This window comes from Oryza brachyantha, chromosome 5 (genome assembly GCF_000231095.2).
Source record: "Oryza brachyantha chromosome 5, ObraRS2, whole genome shotgun sequence".
Lineage (NCBI taxonomy): Eukaryota > Viridiplantae > Streptophyta > Magnoliopsida > Poales > Poaceae > Oryza > Oryza brachyantha.
This window is the reverse complement of record NC_023167.2, coordinates 16164842-16187744: the sequence shown is the minus strand read 5'-3', so window position 1 is coordinate 16187744 and position 22903 is coordinate 16164842. Positions and strand designations below refer to the sequence as shown.

Here is a 22903-nt window from a genome sequence, read left to right as displayed (position 1 = left end):
TGCGTACCGATCTCTCTCTAATCTTCTATTCGAACGGGTGTTGATTAGCGAGTCTCAAAAGTATGGCTATCTAATAGGAAAATGGGGCACTAAATATGACACTATCTAGTATTGCGAATAGATATAATCTAATACTAGGTATTTATATTTTGGATCGAGCAATGGTATGTTACCATTTTGTTAGCCAGCTCGTATATTGAACCAAATCTTATTTTAAAATATTTATTACCGGACATAGTATATACGTAATTCCAAATATAAAATTTAAAACGTATAATTTGGCTATTAACTGAAATGAGATTTTTTTTAACACAATTCAAATGTGCGCGCTTATAACATGGGAACAGTCAATTCAATTCGCAATTGAGTCCTTTTTTAACACATACGTCAATCATTTTCCAGATTTCTAGGATGTCTAGGAAATAATAGAAAAAAAAATCTACTCCGAAACCTAAATTATCATTGATAAAAAAATGAAAACCTAAAATTAGCTAGATTCAGTTCGCAATTGAGGTTTTTTTTAGCAAATACGTACGTCGTCCAACTCCTTTTCCAGATTTACAGGATGGCTAGGAAATATAAGAAAGATAAAACTACTCCAAAACTAAAATAACCTAAAATTTGCTATTGATCATCAAAATAAAATCTCTCTATGCGTGTTTGTTAGTCATCCATATAGATATAGTAGTAATACAAATAATCGAATCGGGCACACACAACGTATATATATCACTAGCTTTCACGGCTAGCCTTGCTGACAAGTCTCTACTTCTCTGCACCATGTTTTGCATATCAGAAAGTCTAGCATACGGTATGCCGAACGAACGGGACAGTTCATGCATGCTGCGCGTATCCTCCACGTAACATATATCAGTAGCGCAACATATATCAACAGGTGCAGCATCTCATCATCGTCGAACTCGCTGATACGATGCACTTGAGCGCGCCCTTCACGTCGATGTACGCCATGGTCGGAAACGTCGCGATCATGTCCTAGTCGAGCCCACGCTGCCGCTGCGATCGCCCCACGCCGGTCTGAGGCAACGGCGTGGCTGAGTAGTCCGTACGGCTGCCATAGCAGTGGCGCATGTAGATGGAGAAGAAGCAAGAAAGAGGTGATACCACTTCTTTTTTGGCTATAGCAGTGGCGGCCGTAGCAGTGGTTTTTTTTTGTGTGTGTGGGGCGAGAAGGCCTACGACGAAATTGCTAAATCTGATATATGTTAATACCTTTTGATATCATATGATATATATTTGATACCTTCTGATACCATGTGATACTACTTAGAACCTAATGGATTGATACCTTTTGATACCTTTTAGGATTTTTTGGTATCATCTGACACAAGTTGATACTAATCAGTATCATCCAGGTTTCTATATAGAAATCAAGCGATACCTATCGATACTTATTTGATACCTATTAATACATGCTGATATCATATGATACCACTTTGAACCATATAACCATATAGCACCGCTTGGTACTATCTGGTACCATGTGATACCTGCATCTTTTTAAGTTTTCCTTGTCGCGCGATGCTATGATACCAGATGATATCAACTGGTATCATACCAGTGGTATCATCTGGTACCAGCACGCACTGGTATGTGAGACGCATCTAAGCGCGAAAGCGGTGGAGGCGTGCGACACGCTGTGGTAAGAGCGCAACATCGGCGGAGGCCGGCAGACAATGGCGCGGAGGCGGCGACACACGGTGACGGTGGACGATGGCGGGCGGACGTGGACGGACGGCGTCAGCAGACACGGACACGGATGCAGGCAGACACGAGCATCGGCGGACGCGGACGCGGGCGCACTCGGGCTCGGCGGATGATATCATGTTTTATTTTAATTATCCCGGCCGGCATGCCGTGGCGTAGTCTCCCTCTTGCATATATATTAGGTCAGCATTTACTAAGAGACCGTAGTTCTCTCTTCAGTAAATTTTGTCGATTTTGGGTCACAAGCGTGACCTCGCACGTCACGTGCACAAATTTACCGAGTCAAGTTTCATGCAATTGACCTGTCAAGCACACACGTTTCATACATTGTATTATAAAGAGTTACTAGCATTTGACGACGTAGTTGTTTGGTACATCTCATACGTCACGTTTGTATCGATGTGTCCATCATCTGATGCAAGACCTGTTGTACGAGGACATTTATACAGTGCATATTTTCTCACCTTTTGGTGGTACATCCGTGGACAACTGAGTTACCCACCAAAACACGGCGCAAAAAGACATGGAAAATGATATATGGTCATATTTTTTTAGAAATATGGTCTTAGAATGTTTTTTTAAAAAAAATTAGTTCAATTCTTGTACAAGTTTGCAAGGTTTTGCTGTGTTTCAAAGGAGGCCAACTGTAGCACGTCGAGGATCTATAAATGAAATCTCTAAATAGAAAATGAAAAAGATAAATTCTCTTCTTCTGAATTTATATATCATTTTGTTTTTGCACTATGTATTTATTACTCAATCCATTATATTTATATAAGACGTGTTAGCATTTACACGCTGATATCTAACATTAAAATTTAAGCATTAGTTAATTTCATTCATAATATTATTAACAACATACATAATTAACATCGCGAAACTATTTTCAAAATGAAAATAATAAGATTAACTATATTGCACTAATCACATACTCAGTACATTTTATATTATAAGGTTTTCTAATATTGTCTAAATTCATATGAATATCAATGAATCTGGATACATATATAAAATATATACTTTAATTTATAGATGAATTTAGGCAATGTTAGAAAATTTTACAATATAAAATAAAACGATTATGCTTTCAGTTTAGTTATTAATAAAAACTTTAAATGCTGGCTTTTTGGAAAACAATCAGCACTTATATTTTAGAACACAGAGAGTATAAATGAATTACAATTGAAAAACTCTGATATAGCGTACATATTTGAATTTCTATGGATATTTTCAAAATTATATGACGAGCTTTCATAAAGATATTTGTATGTACTTCAATTAGAAGAATTAAGAATCGTCGACCACAAATTAGGTCACCGAAGCCGGTGCTTGTACTGAAAAACCAGATCACATCAGTTGGTTCCGAAGTTGGAACAATACATAAATACTCAACAGGTCAACACACAGTATTAATTAGAGGCCATCCTCATCAACCGTACCACGTATTCGCCATGGCTAATCTGATTAGGTGCAACGCAAACGCAACAACCTGCAGATCGCCATTTGCTTCACGGTAAATTAACCTCGCAGCAGCAGAAAAGCAACTCGCTTTTGCGGCTGTGCCGTGATTTTTATTCGCGGTGTATTGTGTAGCAGTTGCCACTCTCGTTACCCTAAGTATGTCTAGCAACTTCGATAAAAATTTTCTCCAGCTGAAGTTGCACATAAAAAAATGTTTCTATTATATTATAGTTTCATAAACTATATCTGTATTTTAATCACACAATCGTCAAACTATGGATTTAATTGTTGATATGTCATAAAACTATTGATTTAGAGTCGAATTTATCCCAAAGCTATATATTTCAGTGCAAGTATAACAAAATTGCAGAATCTAGAGTTTATATCCCTAGCAAGACTGTTATGTTGGGGCTACAAATATTATAGTTTTATGATAAACTTGGTAAAAACCTATAGCTTTGAGATAAATTTGTGACTTAATGTGTAGTTTTGTGAGACATTGCGTGATAAATCTACAGTTCCATGGTAAATTTGATGCTAAATATATAGTGTTATGGTACATCATAAATCATAAATATATAGTTTTGTGATGTTTTGGTAAAAGAATATGTATTTTATAAAATTTACTCTATTTGTATTATTAAGAAAAAATATGTATTTTTATCACCTATCTGCCATCGACACATAAATCCATCGGTTTTATCTCCTGCCTACTCACTCACCAATACTACTTTCCTATTAGCAAAGATATCTTACTCATTTTTCATCTGCACTGTCCTGTCCATCCATGCTTAAAATTGAATTCATTTTGGAACAGTTCGAGTACATATCACGTCAAAGTGTACTAGTGGTATCAATTAAAAATTATAGCGATTTTGCGATTTTTGAGGAGGCACCAGGAGTCAATAGTTATAAAAAAACCTTTCCATTTGTATCGCAGACTTATCAAGCCCTAGGAGGTAATGGTCTTGGAGAAGATGAACTTGTAATCCCAAAATAAATAAAGGTAATATATCCCATTCGACATGAGAAGACGAAAACAAACACCCACTTCTGCAACGCGTTTACATATGAGATTCAGAATTGAGAAAAGCACCTCTTGAAAGCAACCCAATTTAATTAAACACGACGTCTTTTCAATAAAAAAACATAGAAGTAAAAGTGTAAAACACAGAAAACCCAAATTTTACAAGTTTCGGAACAATACTCATATGAATAATATATACACCCAGCTGGTTCATACTGCATGCACAAACTGATGGCCTGTCGGCTGTCTCTCCCTCTAATATTTTTTAAGGACATAGGCTTATCTTAATTACACTTTGGCTCTGGAAGCACAAACAGCTCAAACAATGGCGTTAGGTGAAAGTGAAAGTAAACAGTCGATGACTCACGGAATAAAAACGGCGTCCCAAGTTCACAAAACCACATACTTCTCGATCGCGTTTTCTCTTTGTTCGCCAGAAAAGAAAAGAATTCAGACAGCGAGATGCATGCAGGCGTCTGTTCCGTGACCGCGACCGTTTCTTTGACAGCCTGACGACTTCACCTGCAGAAAGAAATGTGCAATGGCTAGATATTCCGGCAGTGTAAAATTGGATCTTCTTTTTTCGCTGCCACAACTCCATTTCTGTCGCTGAGTCGTTGAGAATATCTGCACGCAACGCATCCATGACCCCATGCAGTCATGCAGATGCAGCTAAAGTTTGCCTGTCTCTCTAGTCGAAGAACGGAAGACCATTAATTTTGCTCTTAGCTAGATTGTACAATCACACAAGGACAAAGAAGCTACCGCGCTGGCTGATAGCATGATACTGCAGAGATTTCGTCTCAAAGATCGATAGATCATCAAGCCGACATAAAAGACACAGGAGCTGTTCAGACGCCGCGGATCGATTTTAGATTTTTTTTTTTGGAGTAGTTTCAGTACAAGTTTTGGATTGCTGTGAGTGGTTGACTTTTTTCAAGAACTTGTAGAACTTTGCGAGTCCAAACTAGTTATAAAATCGTAACAGGAATTTAATTTCAGAGTTCAGACATGGCAGGTGTACTCTGAAACCATCTCTTGCTGCAGGTGTAATCTGAAATTCTGAAGTGATCGTTTGGCTTTTGAAAAAAAAAACATAACGATATATTTATAAATAAAAAATAATTTGTGCATACAATTTTTCTATATGTATTCATAGTGATCTAAAAATAAATGTTAAAAAATAAACTACAATAAAAAACCTCCCAAAATCAACTCTAAATTTAAGGCTAAAAATTTAAACTTTTGCTTATAAGTATAAGCAGAGAAGGCTGATAATTTTTGTGCTGTTACTAACCAATGATGATATCTTCTTATGCTATTTTGTTTTAGCTACTTGAAATACTACAATTTAGTGGCAAAAGCGAGATGGCTTTTGGGTCTAGTGGTAAAAATGAGATGAAAATAAATCAGTATATGTCAAAAACAAACCTGCCCATATGTACAAAACTCTTTTGGAGATATCTTCTAGCTAGCAAATGGAATACAAAACATATAATTGAAGGAAAATTTTAATGTTACTGAGAAAACAACTTGAGTACCAAAATTTTATATAAATTTTTTTACCTCGTGATATCTACCTGAAGATACCAAGTTTACACTAGAAAATACTATGTCAAGAATTGTGAAAAAGTTCACAACTGAAACATGAAGATTAGAAGAAGCAAGTCTTAGGCCTTCTTTGACACGAAAGAATTGAGCTTGAAGTATTTTTCGTAGGAATTGAGCTGATCCCGCAGAACTTCCTATGATCCATCCGAGTCTAGTCGATATCAAAGGTTCCTCTAATATTAGAAGGGGAAGCATATTTACAAACGAATAATAAATTTTAATAAAATTTTTATATGTGTTTTCTTATCGATCTAAAAGCCAATATAGAAAAATAAAATATGACAAAAAAAAAATACTAAACCAACTCTAAATTTAAGGTTAAAATTAAAATTTTGGATATAAGGATAATCAGAAACGAAAAGACGAGGGTGTAAATCTCGATGCATAAGTAGGATTTTTCCTATTGTTTAATAGGGATTACCGCGTTATTCGGTGATATCATGGTTACAATGAAAATTTCGAGAATAATCGCACGATACCGAGAGATCGATGTTTCAATACTTTAAGACGGTAACCCTATGGTCACTTCGGTTTACATTATGTTAACCCTGGGCATGCACAAGCCACCGACGTCACATTCACAAGAGAATAATATCCGATAGCTGTGGCTGCCCAAATTTTGGTGGACCAAATGTTTTTCTTTTTTCTCCACGTGAACACAAAATGAAAGTCCGTCTGCTCGTTCCGAAACGTCAAGTTCTCGCAGAAACCATTTAATGTGACACTAAAACATGGCTGGTGCAACTTTTGCTTCAAAGATCGGTTAGGCCGCTTGGCGGGAAGCTGTTTTCGCGCGCCTGCGTCGCCGTTGTCTCTTGTTGGCTGCGTTAACGCGTCGATTTAATTAGGCTTGTCTCGTCACATGAGCACATCCGGAGCCCCCTTTTCTTCTTTTTCTTTTTCCTTTTTCTCATCGGTTTTCTTTTTCCCCCGTGAAAAGGCGAGGGGCCGTGAGTGAAAACGATGCAAATTAAGCAGTGTGATGGGCATTGGGCACGTCCGTTTCCCGCCGGTCGTTCTCCATCCGGTCTGATTTATGTATTTGTCGTGCAAATATAGGATGATGATGATCTCAAATTTAATTAGCAGTTTAGCTTATATGTGAAGAATTAGACCTATAGGCAATTTTAGTTGGCTCATACCATATATGGGTCTGTTATAAGGGGATTGCTGCATTAATCTCGTCGTTCATTTTTTTTCCTAAAATGTTTTATCTGGAAAGTTTGTTTTGAAAAAAAAACTTTCATCTGGGAAAAAATTATGCGGGTAACACAACTGGGCTATATAGAAATTTCACTGTTGAAAATTATCTGTTCACAGTAAGGCGGCAACTTGGTCGGCGATAAAGCAGCTGGGTAGTAGTTGGGCTATCATGTTTGCGTTTTGCTTCTACAGTGGGCCGGACAAATTTTTGCAAGAGCAATATATATATATATATATATATATATATATATATATATATATATATATATATATATATATATATATATATATATATATATATATATATATATATATATATATATATGGGTATTTTTAACTGGTCTCTATATCTAATCGGATATATATAACTATTTTTTAAAAAAATTGGGCTTCCATTTTTTAATTTGGGACCTTAGCTTAAGTATGGGTACTTAGTCTTTCAAATACCCGATCTGAAATTCATGCTCTTATATAGATTTGAACTCAGGATCGGATCTTAAATGCTACTTCACTATAACTACTAGGTTACTTACTCACAAGAGCAAAGCTATATGACATCGGAAGGAATATGTGGATCCATGATTCCACTATTCAAGGTTGAATTCTAGTATATACACTACAATTTGAATGGTGCAATGTATGCATCTTGAATATATATGTCAGCGCTGCTGATTCAAGTCAACAGCCTGACAGTGGGCCAGTCCAGGAGTACGAGGAAGCTGGTGACAAGCCTGTGGCCGCAAGGAGGAATTGTAGACTTAACTCGAGATACATTGGGTCACAATGGGCCGTGTAATTAGAAAGTAGCCCGTCAAGGAGTTGATGGATGGGAGGGGAGTGATCTGTATTTATACTGTACTATAGCGCGTACGACGGCGACGGCGACGGCGACGGCGGCGGAGGCGGATTCGGTTGAATCGCCGACGAGATTACCATATCTGTGTTCGTGAGTTCTGAGTTCCTAACTCTCAATAAGAAAAGGAATTTCATGACAACATGTCAGACCCACAGGCATTACATATTCAGGATTTCAGGTATCTGCTCCTCTGCTTCAAATGGAATAGAAAGAAATATAATTGAATCACCAATTGTTGTACAGTATATACACGTGGGATTGTGGGGCACTGGGGCATCAAGCACGTGAAGCTACTTGAAACTCACCGTAATGAAACTAAAAACACCTCATTATCAAATTCTCCAGTGGAGAATGGAATCAGTGTTCAAACAGGAGATGCACTTTGGCACAGATAGAAGGATCTTGAGGATCATCATGCAAGAATGCATCAAAGAATACTGTGAATCTTACAACAAAGCTGCAGAAAAAAAAAAGAATGAATCTAATCCTGGGTAATAATATCTCTCATTTAGGTAGGCCAAGAAGAGACGGCCGGTAAAGAGACTGGCGCTGAGACATCTCAATTCTCTCCCGTGGATCATACATTGATTCATCTCGTATTGCCTGGAGAATGGAATCAGTAGCAAGATCCCTGCAGGTGAAATATGCAAGAATTTCAGTGAGTTTGACAGATAAAGTATTTTGCACATATACTGGCACTAGCAGCAGCAGCAGAAACTACAGAAATCTGACAAACCTCTTGATTAGGATTTTATAAAGTGTTTTGAGTATTGGGCACAGCTCAACCGGAGCAACAAGCTTCTTCACTTCAGGATGCGTCACACTTAAGCTACCCTGGCTCAAGAGCTCATAAAATGCATGGACTGCAGAGACACCCTAAAGATAAAATCACAGCAAATCTTAGCACACAACTAACTAGCACCAAAAACACACCAAGAAGTATGGAAAGATAGCACCAACCTGTATAGTCCCTTTGCCCTTGATGCTATCCCCCATTTCAAGAGTAAGTTCACCCTTAGCTAGCTTCTGTCCATACCATGCGTTACGACCTTTCAGCAGCGTAACATAGGTATCGGCTAATAATGGTCCGGCAAGTTTCTCAGGGTCTTCAGACAATAAATGTGTTATGTATATCATTTCAGACGTGCAAAGTGAAAAGTATACTGATTTGCTGGTTGCACTCTCATTGGTTAGTGCCGCCACCATGCCTACAAGACAAAATGATATTTAGCAACAAGATTTGAATATCGGGCATTTGGGCTCCTGTATATATAGGGGATAACTGATTATGCAGAAGGTGAGAACTGATATGTGTGCATACGGGAACCTTATGTGGAGATTCATATTTTTTATATGCACCTGATTTACTCTTTTTATTCTATAACATGTTTGATGAAATGTAAAAAACACATTGCATTTGGCATAAGAGATAATAGCAATTCAACGTGTATTGAATGCAATTCTACTGGCATACTCAAGATGATGCAACACAACAATTTATGGCTTAATTGTTCAAACTGGCCGACAAGAAAATTTTCATGGTGATACAGACATAAAAAATCAGTTACGGGAGCAAGGAACTTACCAGCACCAATGGCATATATGTTCTTTAAGCCACCCATTACTTCATGAGTGATCAGATCACTATTATCCCATACAATGAAATGAGGCTGCCTCAGAAATTTAGCTAGAGGTTTCCTCCACTTTTCAGCTCCACATATGCGAGCATTTGCATATTCTTTGTTATAAATCTCAGATGCAATGTTAGGGCCTCCAAGATATAGAATGTTCTCCAATGGAACTCCAGCTGCAAAAGCCCATCATAGAAACCAAAAACATTAAAGACTGAGGAGAGGATGGCCAAACCAATCCAGTGAAAACAAAGCTGAGGAGCAAATACAAAGTAGTTCAGTGTAAAGTTGTGACATCAGAATGTGTAGTACTGGGTACTAATCTGTATAAACTCAGCCAAAGTAAGACACATTACCCTGATTGCAGAGAAACATAGCACATGGGCGCATAATAAAGGCATTAACAACACTACAGAAGACAAGAGAAAACACTAGTGTACAATCATCGCAATAAGCATGAAGGACACTATAGGTACATATCAAGATTAGCCTGCACATTTAATCAAGAATAGTCTAGAGATATGTATCTTGACCCCAGTTCAGCACCAACCATTTTTTTTTCCTTTTCATTACTGATGTCCACTACCACAATCATTTCAGTCGCAAGATCAACAAAAAATAGTAAAATAGGAATCGTATCATTGATAAGATGTCAATGAAACTAATGATACCCCAAACGATATTATAACCGAACTCGCGAACAGAGAAGTGAAAGAACTCACTAGCATTGGTGATCATCTGTGTTGGAGTAATGATCCGAGGCACGGGGTCGATCGACGCCTCGATCCCCTTGGCCAGCGAGATGATCACCGGGGGCCTGATCCTCTCCTTCCAGTACCTCCCGATCTCCCCGAACACCTCCCTGGTCTCAGTGGAGGGCAGGCCGTTGATGACTATGTCGGCGTCCCAGACCGCCTCCTGCAGGTTGGTGACGACCTTGAGGGGGCAGAGCGGCGTGTCGATCATGTTGAGGCAGAACCCGTCGCGGAGGATCTCGTCGGCGTAGAGCGTGCGGTCGCCGAGGCGGGCCTCGACGTACTTGAGGTAGGCGCAGCGGCGGATGAGCCTGCGGAGGACGTCCTCCCGGGAGTTGATGACCTCGAAGAGGTGCTCGGCGGTGGCGCGGTCGACGGCGCGCCCGGGCCTCCGCCAGACGCGCACCTGCGCCTTGTCGCGGTGGCGGCCGTACGCGTCCTGAAGCAGCGCGCAGAAGACGCTGCCCCACGCCCCGGCGCCCACCCCGACGATCTTGAGCAGGTCGCCGTCCGCCTTCCCCAGCAGCCGCCGCAGCTCGTCCAGCTTCCCCTCCGCCGCGGCGACCCCGCCCCGTCCCGCCGGGTGCCCGTTCGCGTAGCTGCCCACCATCGCCACGCGCAAGGAGAAGACAATCACACGCTCAAACTAGCCAAGCAAGCAACAAACGCTCGAGGCTTTGGTGAACCGGTGATGATGCTAAGGGCGGGAGGCGAAATGCGGGTGTGGATCGATTCGCGGGGGGGCGGGCCGCAAGAAATAGTGCACCAGCGTCCAGCGCGCGGCACTCGCTGTCGGCACGGCGAGGGCGAGGACCCCGGCCGCCACCCGTTTGAATTCCCCCCTCTCCGCTCCGAGGAGCGGTCGGTGTCGAGTGAACAAGCAGAGCCAAGCAGGCGAAAAAAAAAAACGGATGAATTCTTCTAGAAACCGCGGGAGCTCGACCCCCCCGCGCGCGCGCGGCGAGGCTGACGCCCCCGGGCCGGCGGAGGAGGAAGGCGCGGTCAAAACGGGTGGATTTTGGCGGCCGCGGCGAGGCGAGGAGAGGCGAGACGGGAAAGGGATGGGCGGCGCGGCGCAGCGCGGGGAGCGCGACGGCGACCTCCCTCTGACGAGGGGATGACTGGCTGGTCGGATCGACTGACGGGTGGGGTCCCCCTTCCACTCCTAGTTTGGGCTTGCCGTGTCAGCCAGGAGGTCCTTGGTGTTTTGGAGAGCAGAGGTTAATTACTTATATGATTAATTGATTTTATGACAGCTATTTAAATAAATAAATGAGTAAATTAATAATATTATGAAAATTGATGATAATATTTTGTATGAAAATATTTTAAAAAATATATCGTTTCGTAGCTCGGGGGTGATTATTTGAAACGACATATTTACAAATAAAAAATAATTTGAAAATAAAAGTGTTATATACGTATTTTAGTGATTTAAAAACTCGGACTAAAAAATAAACTTTAATAAAAAAACTTAAAATCAACTTAAAATTTTAGATTAAAATTCAGATTTTGGTTTATAAGAATAACCAAAATAAAAAAGATGCGATGGTTGGGAAAGGTTTATGGAAAAATCTAAAATTCCTGGAGGATAAGAACACAAGTGAGGAGATGGGAGGAATGAATGAATCGGCGGCCGGTGGAGTGGGTGGAGCTGGTCCGGTGCGGGGGGCAGTGCGCAGCTGTACCGGTGACCAACCGGGTGATTAAATTCGGGCGTGCCAGGGTTGGCTTGTGATTGTGAACAGCTGCAGCTTGCTTATCCAAAAGTGTTTGCTTCGTGTGTGGGTTGTTGCGGTTGGAAATCGGATGTTGGTTGCTTTCGTGTTTGATCCTTGTTTATGATTTTCTGTTTTGGTCCAAAGCTTTCCCGGTTTCCGTTGGCTTTCTTGTTTCGTATTATCTATGTATTTTAATAAAGGATACAGTTAATTTTTTTTACATATTTAATTATTTATTTTATTTAAAAAATATGTAAATATACTAAATTATAATAATTAAATATCTTTAGTAACAAATTCAATTATAATAAAATAAATAATAATCACGTAAGTTTTTAAGAAGAGAGAAAGAGTCACAAATTTGTTAAAAGTCAACAACATTAGTTATTAAAATTAGGAGAGCCCACTTTTCTTCGAAACACAGTATAAACATAAACATAGACATTTATAACATGTACACACTTATTTTATAAACACCCATACGAACACGCTACCCCATGTAAGCACTTTTGAAAATGGACTGGCCATATCTTTAAATTAATGAAGTTACCACAAACATGCTACCGGACGGGCTCAAGCGGACAACAACGAGATCTCGCTACAGCGCCTTCCGCTCCCTATGCATCCGCCACGACATTTCTTCTCCTCGCAGATGCCATCGCCGCCGACGATGTTGCTTCTTCTATTCCTTCTCATTTGCACAAGCTTCACCGCCGACGATGTTGCTACTTCTCTTTTTTCTCATTTGCACTAGCTGATCTCTTTGTTCTCATACATGCAGCAGAGACGCTGAGGCTATCGTACTTGACGTTGTTCCCCCATGAGAAGATGGCGGAGGACTTTCGGTAGGGGGCGTACTGTGGCGTCGATGACTACGAGGGCGGCGACGATGACGGCTGTGGGGGTGGCGACTGCCGCGATGACAATAGCGGTGGCTGCGGTGACAACGACGATGGCGACTACAGTGACGGTGAGAGCGGCGACGACGACGGCGACAACTGCGGCAACAACAGCGGCGGCGATGGTCAGGAGCAGTTAGCGGTGGTGAACGACAGCTGCAGCATCAGCGACGAGCTGCGCCAACTACCACGACGGTGACAACGACGAGTGCAGCAACAACAACGACGACGGTGACCGGGAGCAACTAGGGACGGTCGACGGCAGCTGCAGCATCGGCGAAATGTTTTATCTTACCCTTAAATAAAAGGATTGAGATTTCCAAAATTTCTTAGGAATGTTCCAATGCATTTGAATTTAGGAGGAAAGTTAGCAAGAGGGGCGGGCTAACCTCTTGGAAATTTTACTTTGACAATCTTGTTTTAGAAAGGTTAGATAAAAACATCTATGTATTTTTACGTGAAACGTGATTGTTTGGTTTTTTATATGAAAAACCACATGATATATTTGTGAATAAAAAATAATTTATAAATAAAACCTTTTATATACATATTTTAAGCGATCTAAAAATCAAGACTAAAAATAAACTTCGGTGAAAACCCTCAAAATAAACTTCAAATTTAAGGTTAAAATTTAAATTTGACTTATATGCATGTGCAGAAGCGAAAAGATGAGGTGGCTGTTTAGGAGATTGAAAGGCATGCCCATAATAATCCAAAATCCATAATGGGATATAAACATGGCTCAAATATACTTCCGATCAACAAACAAAGAATGATTAATTACACAGTTACATACAGTTGACAACTGAAAATAAAGGCACAGAACCATCCCTTCACAAGGGAAAAAGATAGAAGAGAAAAAGCACGGAACGCCCAAATCATCGAGTTCTAGAACAAATGATGTCATTTGGAACTGGAAAGCTTTTAGTGCCAAGAGTTACAAGACTGTATGCTCAAGCTGGACTCTGCAGCACCATGAAAAGCTTCAAGCAGTCCACATTTGCTGACACTGCTGTGACATTCTCATACAGAAGACTTGATATTCACGTTCATGCCATGTCCACTTCAAGCATTCCATGTATGTACTGTCCTCAAGTTTTCCCTTTTCTTGTAACAAAAATACTTTACATTTCTAGGCTTTGCCGTTAGGCATCCAACCATATTTGCCTCATTCCAAAGTTCCGTTATTGTTTCGATCATGCAGTGTACTCGATCCTATTCCTCTGCGGGGTATGGACTTCATCAATATCTCATATCTGCTGGTTATAAAATCTACGTAATTCAAAACCACATACCCATATTATTCAGCAAAATTACATTAGCAGAGAAATTCTTACAGCGCATCCTTTTCCATCATGATAGGTTGGGTTGCTGCATGTAGAGCAGAATCTCCTCACTTTCGATGAAACTATAGATTCTCTGGGCCTTCAGGAATCAACTCATAACCATGGGGTTTAACATTTGTCTTCTTAAATTCAACTGGAATGCACTTGAGGATAACAGAGATGATCATGCAAATTGACCCGATGATGACACTGAGAAGCCACAAGTCCCACCTCAATGGCACCGTGTTTGCAAAAGTGCCCAGAAATTCAACTATGATCACTTGGAATAAGACAGTAGCTGTCAATATACCAACAAAGATCCAGTTTTTGAATATACCTCGTAAGACATTGATCTTTTCCATTTCCCTACAATTTATTTCATTGAAAACCTGGAAGTGTGGAAATATGTCAGACGAAGCTTTATTGTTATAATAAAGTATTGGCTCCTAATTTCCACATCCCATTTTTAATGAACAGTGCCTGCACTTTCCACTTGCATTTTATAGAATCATAGCGTCAGGGATATGTAAACTCAAATACTAAAATGTGCTCGGGAAAAATGCTTTGGTTAGTTCTGAAACTTATGGAATTTGTCGGGGTCGTTTTCTAATGAAAATGGAAAACAATATCTAATTACTACATGGTTTCATTTTTCTATGGTTTACTCAAGCCATCAGAAAGTCTACGGCATACTGCAAATTAGCACCAGATATATTAGCTAATGAGCTTCTCACAGAACTAAATGTCTTAACCTCTACAAAGTGAACATGACATCTGAAATGGCCAAGAATAATCTAAATGACGGCCAATATGAGATGACTTTGAAAATATTACATATAAACAAAACCCATAGGCAAAAACAACAAAATAAACTCATCTGCATGTAAAAGGGACTTCCAGTTCACATACCTGGCAAAAGACGAAAGAGTTGAATATGAGAGTATTGATAATTCTATCAGAATCTGGACCTTCAATATTGAGGAGTCTCTTTCCGACAGACATTAGAGTACCCAGCACAAGGAGCTGATACAAACCTTGGCCAAGAATATTTCTCCACATAATCCGAGTGATAAAACTATCTCCTCGCCTAACAGGTGGTCTCTTCATCATTTCATCGTTTGGTGGTTCTGTTGCTAAGGCCAAGGCTCCCAATGTATCCATAATCATGTTCACCCATAGCAACTGAACAGCAGTAAGTGGTGCACTCCCTTCCAAGTTAAGAGAAGAAAAGAGGACAATATATATGAGATTATTTTTAAAAGGTGTAGCAAAAAGGAAATAGATCTCATAAGTAGTGTATTCCAAATAAAATGCACATGAAATTTTATTCTAAAAAAACAATACAAATACATTTCAATCGGTCATGATTAGATAGATAATAGAGAAAATTTCCTACGTAGCCTTAAGAATTTGCTCAATCCCTTTTGTACCCCTAAATTTTACATCATTTCTTACATACTCCTGATTTTTTATCTTGATCCCCTTTATGCCCATAGTTGACCGTTCAATTTTTCTAAAATGATTATATTTCCCTCTCTTATATTTATGTGCTACCCACTGCATAAATCTCTATATGAAAAAATAGCATAATAAAATAAATAGAATAGAATCATTTAATGCCAAATTTGGAAAAAAAATTATTTTGACAAAATTTAAAATATTATGATTAAATCCATACATTAGTTTCACTAGGAACTTGAGAACCTGAACTTTTTGTTATTTGGGTTTGAATTTTCGGGAAGATGTATGAAGTTTATCAAATTTGATTTAAAATTATAGTGTGTGTGTGTGTGTGTGTGTGTGTGTAATTTTGATAAAATAATTTCATCCCCTTTGTTTTTACAATGAATGATTTTTTATTTTTTTACTACATAATCGTTCAAAAGTGCATTTCAAATTTGATGCAGAGTTCGAATTTTTTAAGTTTCAATGTAATTATGCTTTTAAAAAAAATCATAATACTCAATAAGTTATATCTTATTGTTTTCACAGCCCAAATGGTTTATACTTAAAGCATTTCTAACTTTTAGTAATATAACATGAGCAATAAAGTCAATTCAACAAAACTAATGGTCAACTAATGGAATGGGCATGTAAGAGATCCAAATAAAAATTCAGAGTATACAAGGGATCGAGCAAATATCAGGGACATAGAATTATTTGCGTGAAATTTTAGGGTCACTCGGGAATTGACTCATGAGTGAAATTTTAGGAGTACTCAGGGATTTGACTCATAATAATATTAGAGTGGTAGAAAGTGTGCTAATACCTATGATGCATGCTGAGACAAAATTCACAATCAGAGCCACAATATTAACTGTGAGCTGGAACTGCACAAATTTCTGGATGTTTAAGTAAACCGAGCGGCCCCATCTAGCAACGTTTACAATGGTTTTGAAATTGTCATCCATTATTATAACATCAGCACTCTCTTTTGCAACCTACAAACAGTTAAAAACTTGCATCACAACTTGTCGACAGATATTTCATACACAGAAAGATCATATGCCACTAAACAATAAAATTATTCCAGCCAAAGGCAGAAATCGACCTTATGCAAAATAATTACTGTGTTCCAAAATAAGTTTATTTTTAAATAATCACTGCATAAGAGTTTGTGAAAGTAACGAACAAATGCATAGTAAGTAGATAAAATAGGTAACAATTGTGGAAAATGGTAAAGTAAAGGGTGTTGTAGTTTTTTGATTTTGTATTGATATGTGTGGGATGGGTGAAAATTGAAGTAACTTGTATTTTTTTTACAAATTTTGCTTTTTTTTTTTTGCACCAACCATATTACACGTCTAGGGAATATACCTTTATAAGCTATAGCTCATATTAGGCCAGAACATAGGAAGACTTAGTAAATTGGGGTAGCCTAATGAGCATTTCTTAGTTCTTACCGCAAGAGATACTCAAACTCAACAAATTAAGGTTATGGAGGCATAAAGCAACACATATTACAGAAGAACATTCATAGGTACCTCAGTGCCAGAGATACCCATTGCTAGTCCAATATCTGATTCGAACAGTGCTGGGGCATCATTGGTTCCATCACCAGTAACAGCAACAACCTCTTGATACATACTTTTCAGGCTTGTCACCAATTTGTATTTGTCCATAGGCAAGGAGCGGGCTATTACCTGAGCTTGGGACATGGATTTAACTTATATTCACACATTAATTGATGAAAATAAAACACGAGTAAAACCAAACCTGAATTTTTGGCAGGAGCTCCTTCAGTTCTTCTGAACTCTTGTTGTTAAGCTCCTGTCCTTCTATGGCTATCCCATCCTCCGTTAATATTCCACATTCCTTGGCAATAGCTTTAGCAGTGTTGATGTTGTCTCCGGTCACCATTCTTACTTTAATTCCAGCAGCCATGCAGGTCATTACTGCATCCTTGACACCAGGACGGACTGGATCCTTTATACCGAAGACTGCTATTAGTGTGTAACTATCATCTGATATATGTTGATCATTGGGAAATTCATCTTTGTCCTTGAACGCGAGGCAGAGTGTTCTCAATGCCTCAGAAGAAAACGAATTGATTATATTTAAGGCATTATGCTTCTGCATTTCTGACAGTGGTACTATATTTCCATCAGTATTGAGGACAGTATTGCACTGTTCCAGAATAATTTCTGACGCACCTTTGCAGAAGGTTCTGAGACCTCCATTAGGTAATTGGATTGTCACAGACATCTTTTTCTTAACTGAATTAAAAGGATCTACTTTCACTCTCGTCAACTTTTTGTAGTCATCATATAAATGTTCTCCCAAGCTCAAGCCAAACTCCAATAATGCCGTTTCAGTAGCTGATCCTAAGATGGTCTTTTTTCCATTCTCTCCCTTCACCACCTCAGATGCAGTATTCACAAATATGCCTTTTATAAGTAATTCCATAACTCTTTCCGAAATTGCACTTTTTAGTTCAAAAATTTTGTCACCATCAACAGACTTGACATCACCAATCCAAACCTTATCAACAATCATGTGGTTGGTTGTCAAAGTCCCTGTCTTATCGGTGCAGATACAACTGGCTGAACCCATGGTTTCACATGCTGCGAGATGCCTAACTAGTGCTTTGTCATGCATCAACTTCTTCATGGCATATGCTAGACTGAGAGTCACGGCCAGTGGTAAACCCTCAGGAACGGCGACAACAATGATCGTCACTGCAATTGCGAAGTAGTTGACTATTGTCAATGCATCATTTCCAGACCAACTTAATAAACCAACATGCATTCCCTTGTCAACCAAGAACCTCACTAGAAGTACCAGAAATGTTAGCACAGCAAACACCAATCCAATCTGGCCTATTATTGTAGCCACACCATTAAGCTTAACTTGCAAAGGAGTTTCATCCACACCATCTTCATTCAGAGTACCCATGATTTTGCCCCACTCAGTACGTGCACCAACGGCAGTAACAAGCATCTTAGCTGTCCCATCTACTACCTTACTCCCAGCATGAAGAAAAGGCTTCTCTTCAGAAACATTGATTGACTCACTCTCACCTGACAAGCTAGATTCATCTATCACTAGGCAGTCCCCAGATATAAACAAACCATCTGCAGGAACAACATCGCCAATTTGAAGATGCAAGATGTCTCCAACAACCAAGTCATGAACTAAAATCTCCTTTGTTTTCTTATCTCTAGTGACACGGGTATATATTTTTTGCTTCTCACGGTCCAGTTCCATAAACTTCCGTGCTTGTTGGTAATCACTGGTTGCAGTAACTAGTACCACCAACAAAATGCTGAGAATTATGCCGAAACCATCATAAATACCCTTTGGCCATCCCTTGGTGGCAAGGCCGACCACTAGAGAAACCAGAGAACATACTACTAGAATAATCAGAGTCAAGTCATGCAATGCATCCCACACAAACATCCAGAAGCTTCTAGGAGGCTTCTCAGCGTGCCTGTTAGTTCCATATAGCTTCTGTCTGGTATCTATCTCTGAGTCCTGGGTACCATCTTCCAATGATGCTTTGATTTTTCTAGATATTCCCTTGATTCCACCATGCATCCTGAACATTGTATAATCTACACGCATGCCAGTAATTGCTGCTAGTTCATCTGGACTGATGCAAAATCCTTGTTCAATAAGCTCAGGAGGTAGGTGGTATTGTTTTACACCTACATTATTAATTGATTAAGGTGAAATGATACATTGTGGTTGTGATAAGAGCAGAAACCAAAAGAATTAGTTGAGACCACACCATCAATAAATTGCAGCGCTGCCTTGTGAACGTTAATTACAACCTGGACTTTCCCCTGGACAAGGAAAAGAAATGGCTCTAAGGAAAAGAAAAAAACAATCTATTTCTGCTAGTAAAATAACCTCATGAATCTTATGTTCTTGGACCAATGATGGCAAAAGGATTAGAGAGTAGATATCAGTAATAAAAGCAAAAGCAACAACAATGTCAGCCTTTAGTCCCAAACAACACGGGGTAAGCATGTTTTTCCATTGTCTAGTAATGATTAACAGACTTGTCTAGTACTACCTTTGATTTTGTTATTTGACACCGTTGACTTTTGGATTTATATTTGACCATTTGTATTATCCAAAAATTTATATATTTATTAATTATTATGTTATGATTTGTTTGTCATCAAAGGTACTTTAAGCATGATTTGTAATTTTGCATATTTGTACAATTTTTTAATATAATTTTAAACATAGATCTAAAAGTCAATGTCATCACATAAAAACAGAGGGAGTATGTTCTAAAAAAATAAAACTTGTCGGTTCAATTCTAGTCAGTTGAAACCCAATAATAGGTTGAAGTAAAATAATATTGTTTCCCCAAAAATCACTGAACTAAATAAATAAAAGTATGGCTTAATTGGATTCTTTCTATTTAAATTGGCATAGGCAAGGTGATTTGTCCATGCTCGACAATAGACTGCACAATTGGTCCTGAGAGGTTTGTTATGAATCAAGTTGTCCAGCAAATTGAGGATGATCATTAATCTAATACCCTAGTTGATAACTTTACAGGTCAGATTCCCCAATGATCCTAGTTAGTTGGACATAAGTTTAGAGACTAGAGATTATCCCATTTTACCACTCTACGTCCTCACAGTATCTGGGTTATTAGTCGTACTATCTGAGGAAGCGAAATCAGATTTTGAGAATTCTATTTTAGTAATTGTGCCACAAAATTCAGAGACATTTCTTCACGAGATAAGCATAATGGGTAAATGGGCACTTGAATTCTTCTAATAAGATAAAAAATGTAGGAACTAGGAAAAGATCCTTTCTTGCTGTATATTTTTTGTTCAACTTGACCTTGTTATGATAATGGTTGAAATAATACAATGCAGCTTTTTCCAGGTGTACGAACACACATGCGTCCACTCCAATTGCCTTCCAGAGGAAGTGGTCTTCTCAATCCGGACGGCGGCATGCAAACCTTGACCAGAACCGCCACAACAGTTTAATTCAAGAATTCAATTCAACTAGGCGAGACGTGGAAAGAACGCCTCCAGAATCGCAAGCCCCCACCACAAACAGCAGTTCAAACGAGGGGACATAGACTTCAAGAAATTGACAGGACCTGGCGCGGAATCCTGGATGAGATTGAGACATCGATCTCGCGGATGTCATGGCCAGCAATAGGAAGCACGAGAGCGGTGGAGGTGCAGACGCGAGCATCCACATCAAGAAGCGCGTATCCACGCAGGATGAGGAGGAGACCAATCCCTGAGGAAATTTCGCAGCGATTTCCCTAGCAACAGTTCTGACCTCTCGCTAAAAATCTCTACTTAGATAATTAGAAAAAAAAGAGATAAATACTAAAATATAAAGTTTCAACGAAAGCGACCGCCACGAACAGCCGTACGGGCCCGTACTACGAGTCTACCCGCGCTCTCCGGGTCCGGCCGCCCCGGCGATGGCGGCCGGGGCGTTGGAGGAGGGGAATGGCGGGTTGGGGAGGGGTACCAGGATCTTGCGGCGGTGGGCGTCGTCGATGGGGTTGAGGTCGGAGAACCTGCCGAAGCGGCGGCGGCGGTTGCGGACGACGAGGCCGACGGCGCGGCGCCATCGGAGGCGCGCCTCGCCTGGAGGGTTCTTGGCCGGGATGTCGAAGAACTCGTTGAGGTAGCTGTCGATGCTCCAGCTTCTCCCGCCCTCCATGGTCGCCGCTCCTGCTCTCCCTCCTTCCTGTTTCCCTTCCCGCCCTGTGTTGATGGCTGTGCAAACATAGGATTTCAGACTGCAGGGAATATATATAGCAAGCGGGGAAATGACGAAAAGAGCACTACAATCTCGGCTCGTTAGCAGCTGCTCGTGCCAACGACTCTATTCACCGATCTTTTCGCCGGAATAAATAAAAACATGCTTTTGTAAAAAAAATAATTTATGGATAAAACTTTTATATACGAATCATTTTTTTATTTTTAGATAAAGGTATTTTTATCCGGCCTCTATATCCACTCAAATATATGCAGGCATTTTTTTATTTCAAGAACTTTGGAAACTTAGTCCAAGTAGGGAACTTAGCCCCTCAAATACTCAATTTGAAATTTATGCTCCTATGGAAATTTGAACTCAGGTCCAAATACCCAATCTGAAATTTATGCTCCTATGAAAATTTGAACTCAGGACCTTGAGTGCTACTCATGTCACTACAACCACTAGGTTACATGCCCTTTCACTGTATACGTATCCATAACAACTTAAAAGCGAAATGCGTAAAACAAAACACGATAAATAAACACAAAATCAAGTCCAAAATTAAGTTCTAAAATTCAAATTTTTGCTTATAATCAGTTGCAATTGTGAAACGATGCGGCCTAAAGTGAAGAAAGTCATTAGCATATAATAGAAAGTTATTAGTATACGATAAATTGAGTATAAGTTTTTATAAACTTAAAAGATAGATTAATATAACTTTTTAATAACTTATATATATATATATATATATATATATATATATATATATATATATATATATATATATATATATATATAAAAGCTACGGTGAGTTGCAACTCACGGGCTCCTCCGTGAGTCGGGTCCAAAAACATATCAAATCACCTCTAAATTTTGATTTATATGGCTCACTAGATTCTTTATATCAAAATCTGGTAGCACGCAAAAAATTTTCATTTTTAGAGTTTTTGAAGTATTTTTTTAGATTTTTAAAAGTGATACATAACACATTGATTTTTTATTAATATAGTACAGTCACTTTTAAAAATCTCAAAAAATACTTAAAAACTCCAAAAATAAAATTTTTTGCATGCTACCAAATTTTGATATGAAGAATCTAGTTAGCCATATAAATCAAAACCTAGAGGTGATTTGATATGTTTTTGGACCCTGACTCACAGAGGAGCCCGTAAGTTAGCTAGACTATATATATATATATAACAAAATTAACATTGTTTAGGAAACGTGCACACAGATAAAAAGATGGAAAAGTTTGCCCAGGTTTCACTTACGAGCGCGCCCTTGTTCCCAAAGGCTTTATTTTCTATCTACTTCACATATACTTATACAAATATACACATATTAAAAATGATCTTTACTTTTTCAAATTTTAATGCGTTGTCATATTTTTTAAAATCTCAATACATTTATCTTCTATTTCACCAAACTCAAATACAATAATTAATTAAAAATAAAGCCATTCAGGAAGAAACAGTAGAATTCTTTTTACACTTAA

The 22903-nt window shown here is 39.0% G+C and overlaps 2 protein-coding genes across 6 annotated transcripts; both read right to left on the bottom strand.

The window, feature by feature from the left end:
- Nucleotides 1-8074: 8074 nt before the first annotated feature.
- On the bottom strand, nt 8075-11340 carry LOC102710128 (probable glycerol-3-phosphate dehydrogenase [NAD(+)] 3, cytosolic). The gene is made up of 5 exons (XM_006655382.3): nt 10237-11340; nt 9469-9690; nt 8844-9091; nt 8620-8759; nt 8075-8514 (listed from the first exon to the last, which is right to left on the bottom strand). Exons 1-5 carry the CDS (start codon nt 10877-10879, stop codon nt 8388-8390), a joined length of 1380 nt encoding a protein of 459 aa, XP_006655445.3. The 5' UTR covers nt 10880-11340; the 3' UTR covers nt 8075-8387.
- Nucleotides 11341-13614: 2274 nt separating this feature from the next.
- LOC102713823 (probable calcium-transporting ATPase 6, plasma membrane-type) lies at nt 13615-21407 on the bottom strand. Of its 5 annotated transcripts, none has more exons than XR_001550372.2 (8): nt 21175-21407; nt 19445-19499; nt 17431-19361; nt 17199-17357; nt 16484-16655; nt 15124-15422; nt 14185-14603; nt 13615-14112 (listed from the first exon to the last, which is right to left on the bottom strand). XR_001550372.2 is itself a non-coding variant. In XM_006654528.3 (7 exons), the coding sequence occupies exons 1-7, from the start codon at nt 21367-21369 to the stop codon at nt 14298-14300; spliced, it is 3117 nt and encodes a 1038-aa protein (XP_006654591.1). In that variant the 5' UTR covers nt 21370-21407; the 3' UTR covers nt 13615-14297. The 5 variants fall into 5 exon arrangements, 1 of the variants encoding a protein (XP_006654591.1); XR_423546.3 differs by having other exon boundaries at nt 13615-14148; nt 14227-14603; XR_001550371.2 differs by having other exon boundaries at nt 13615-14145; nt 14227-14603.
- Between the last annotated feature and the right edge of the window lie 1496 nt (nt 21408-22903).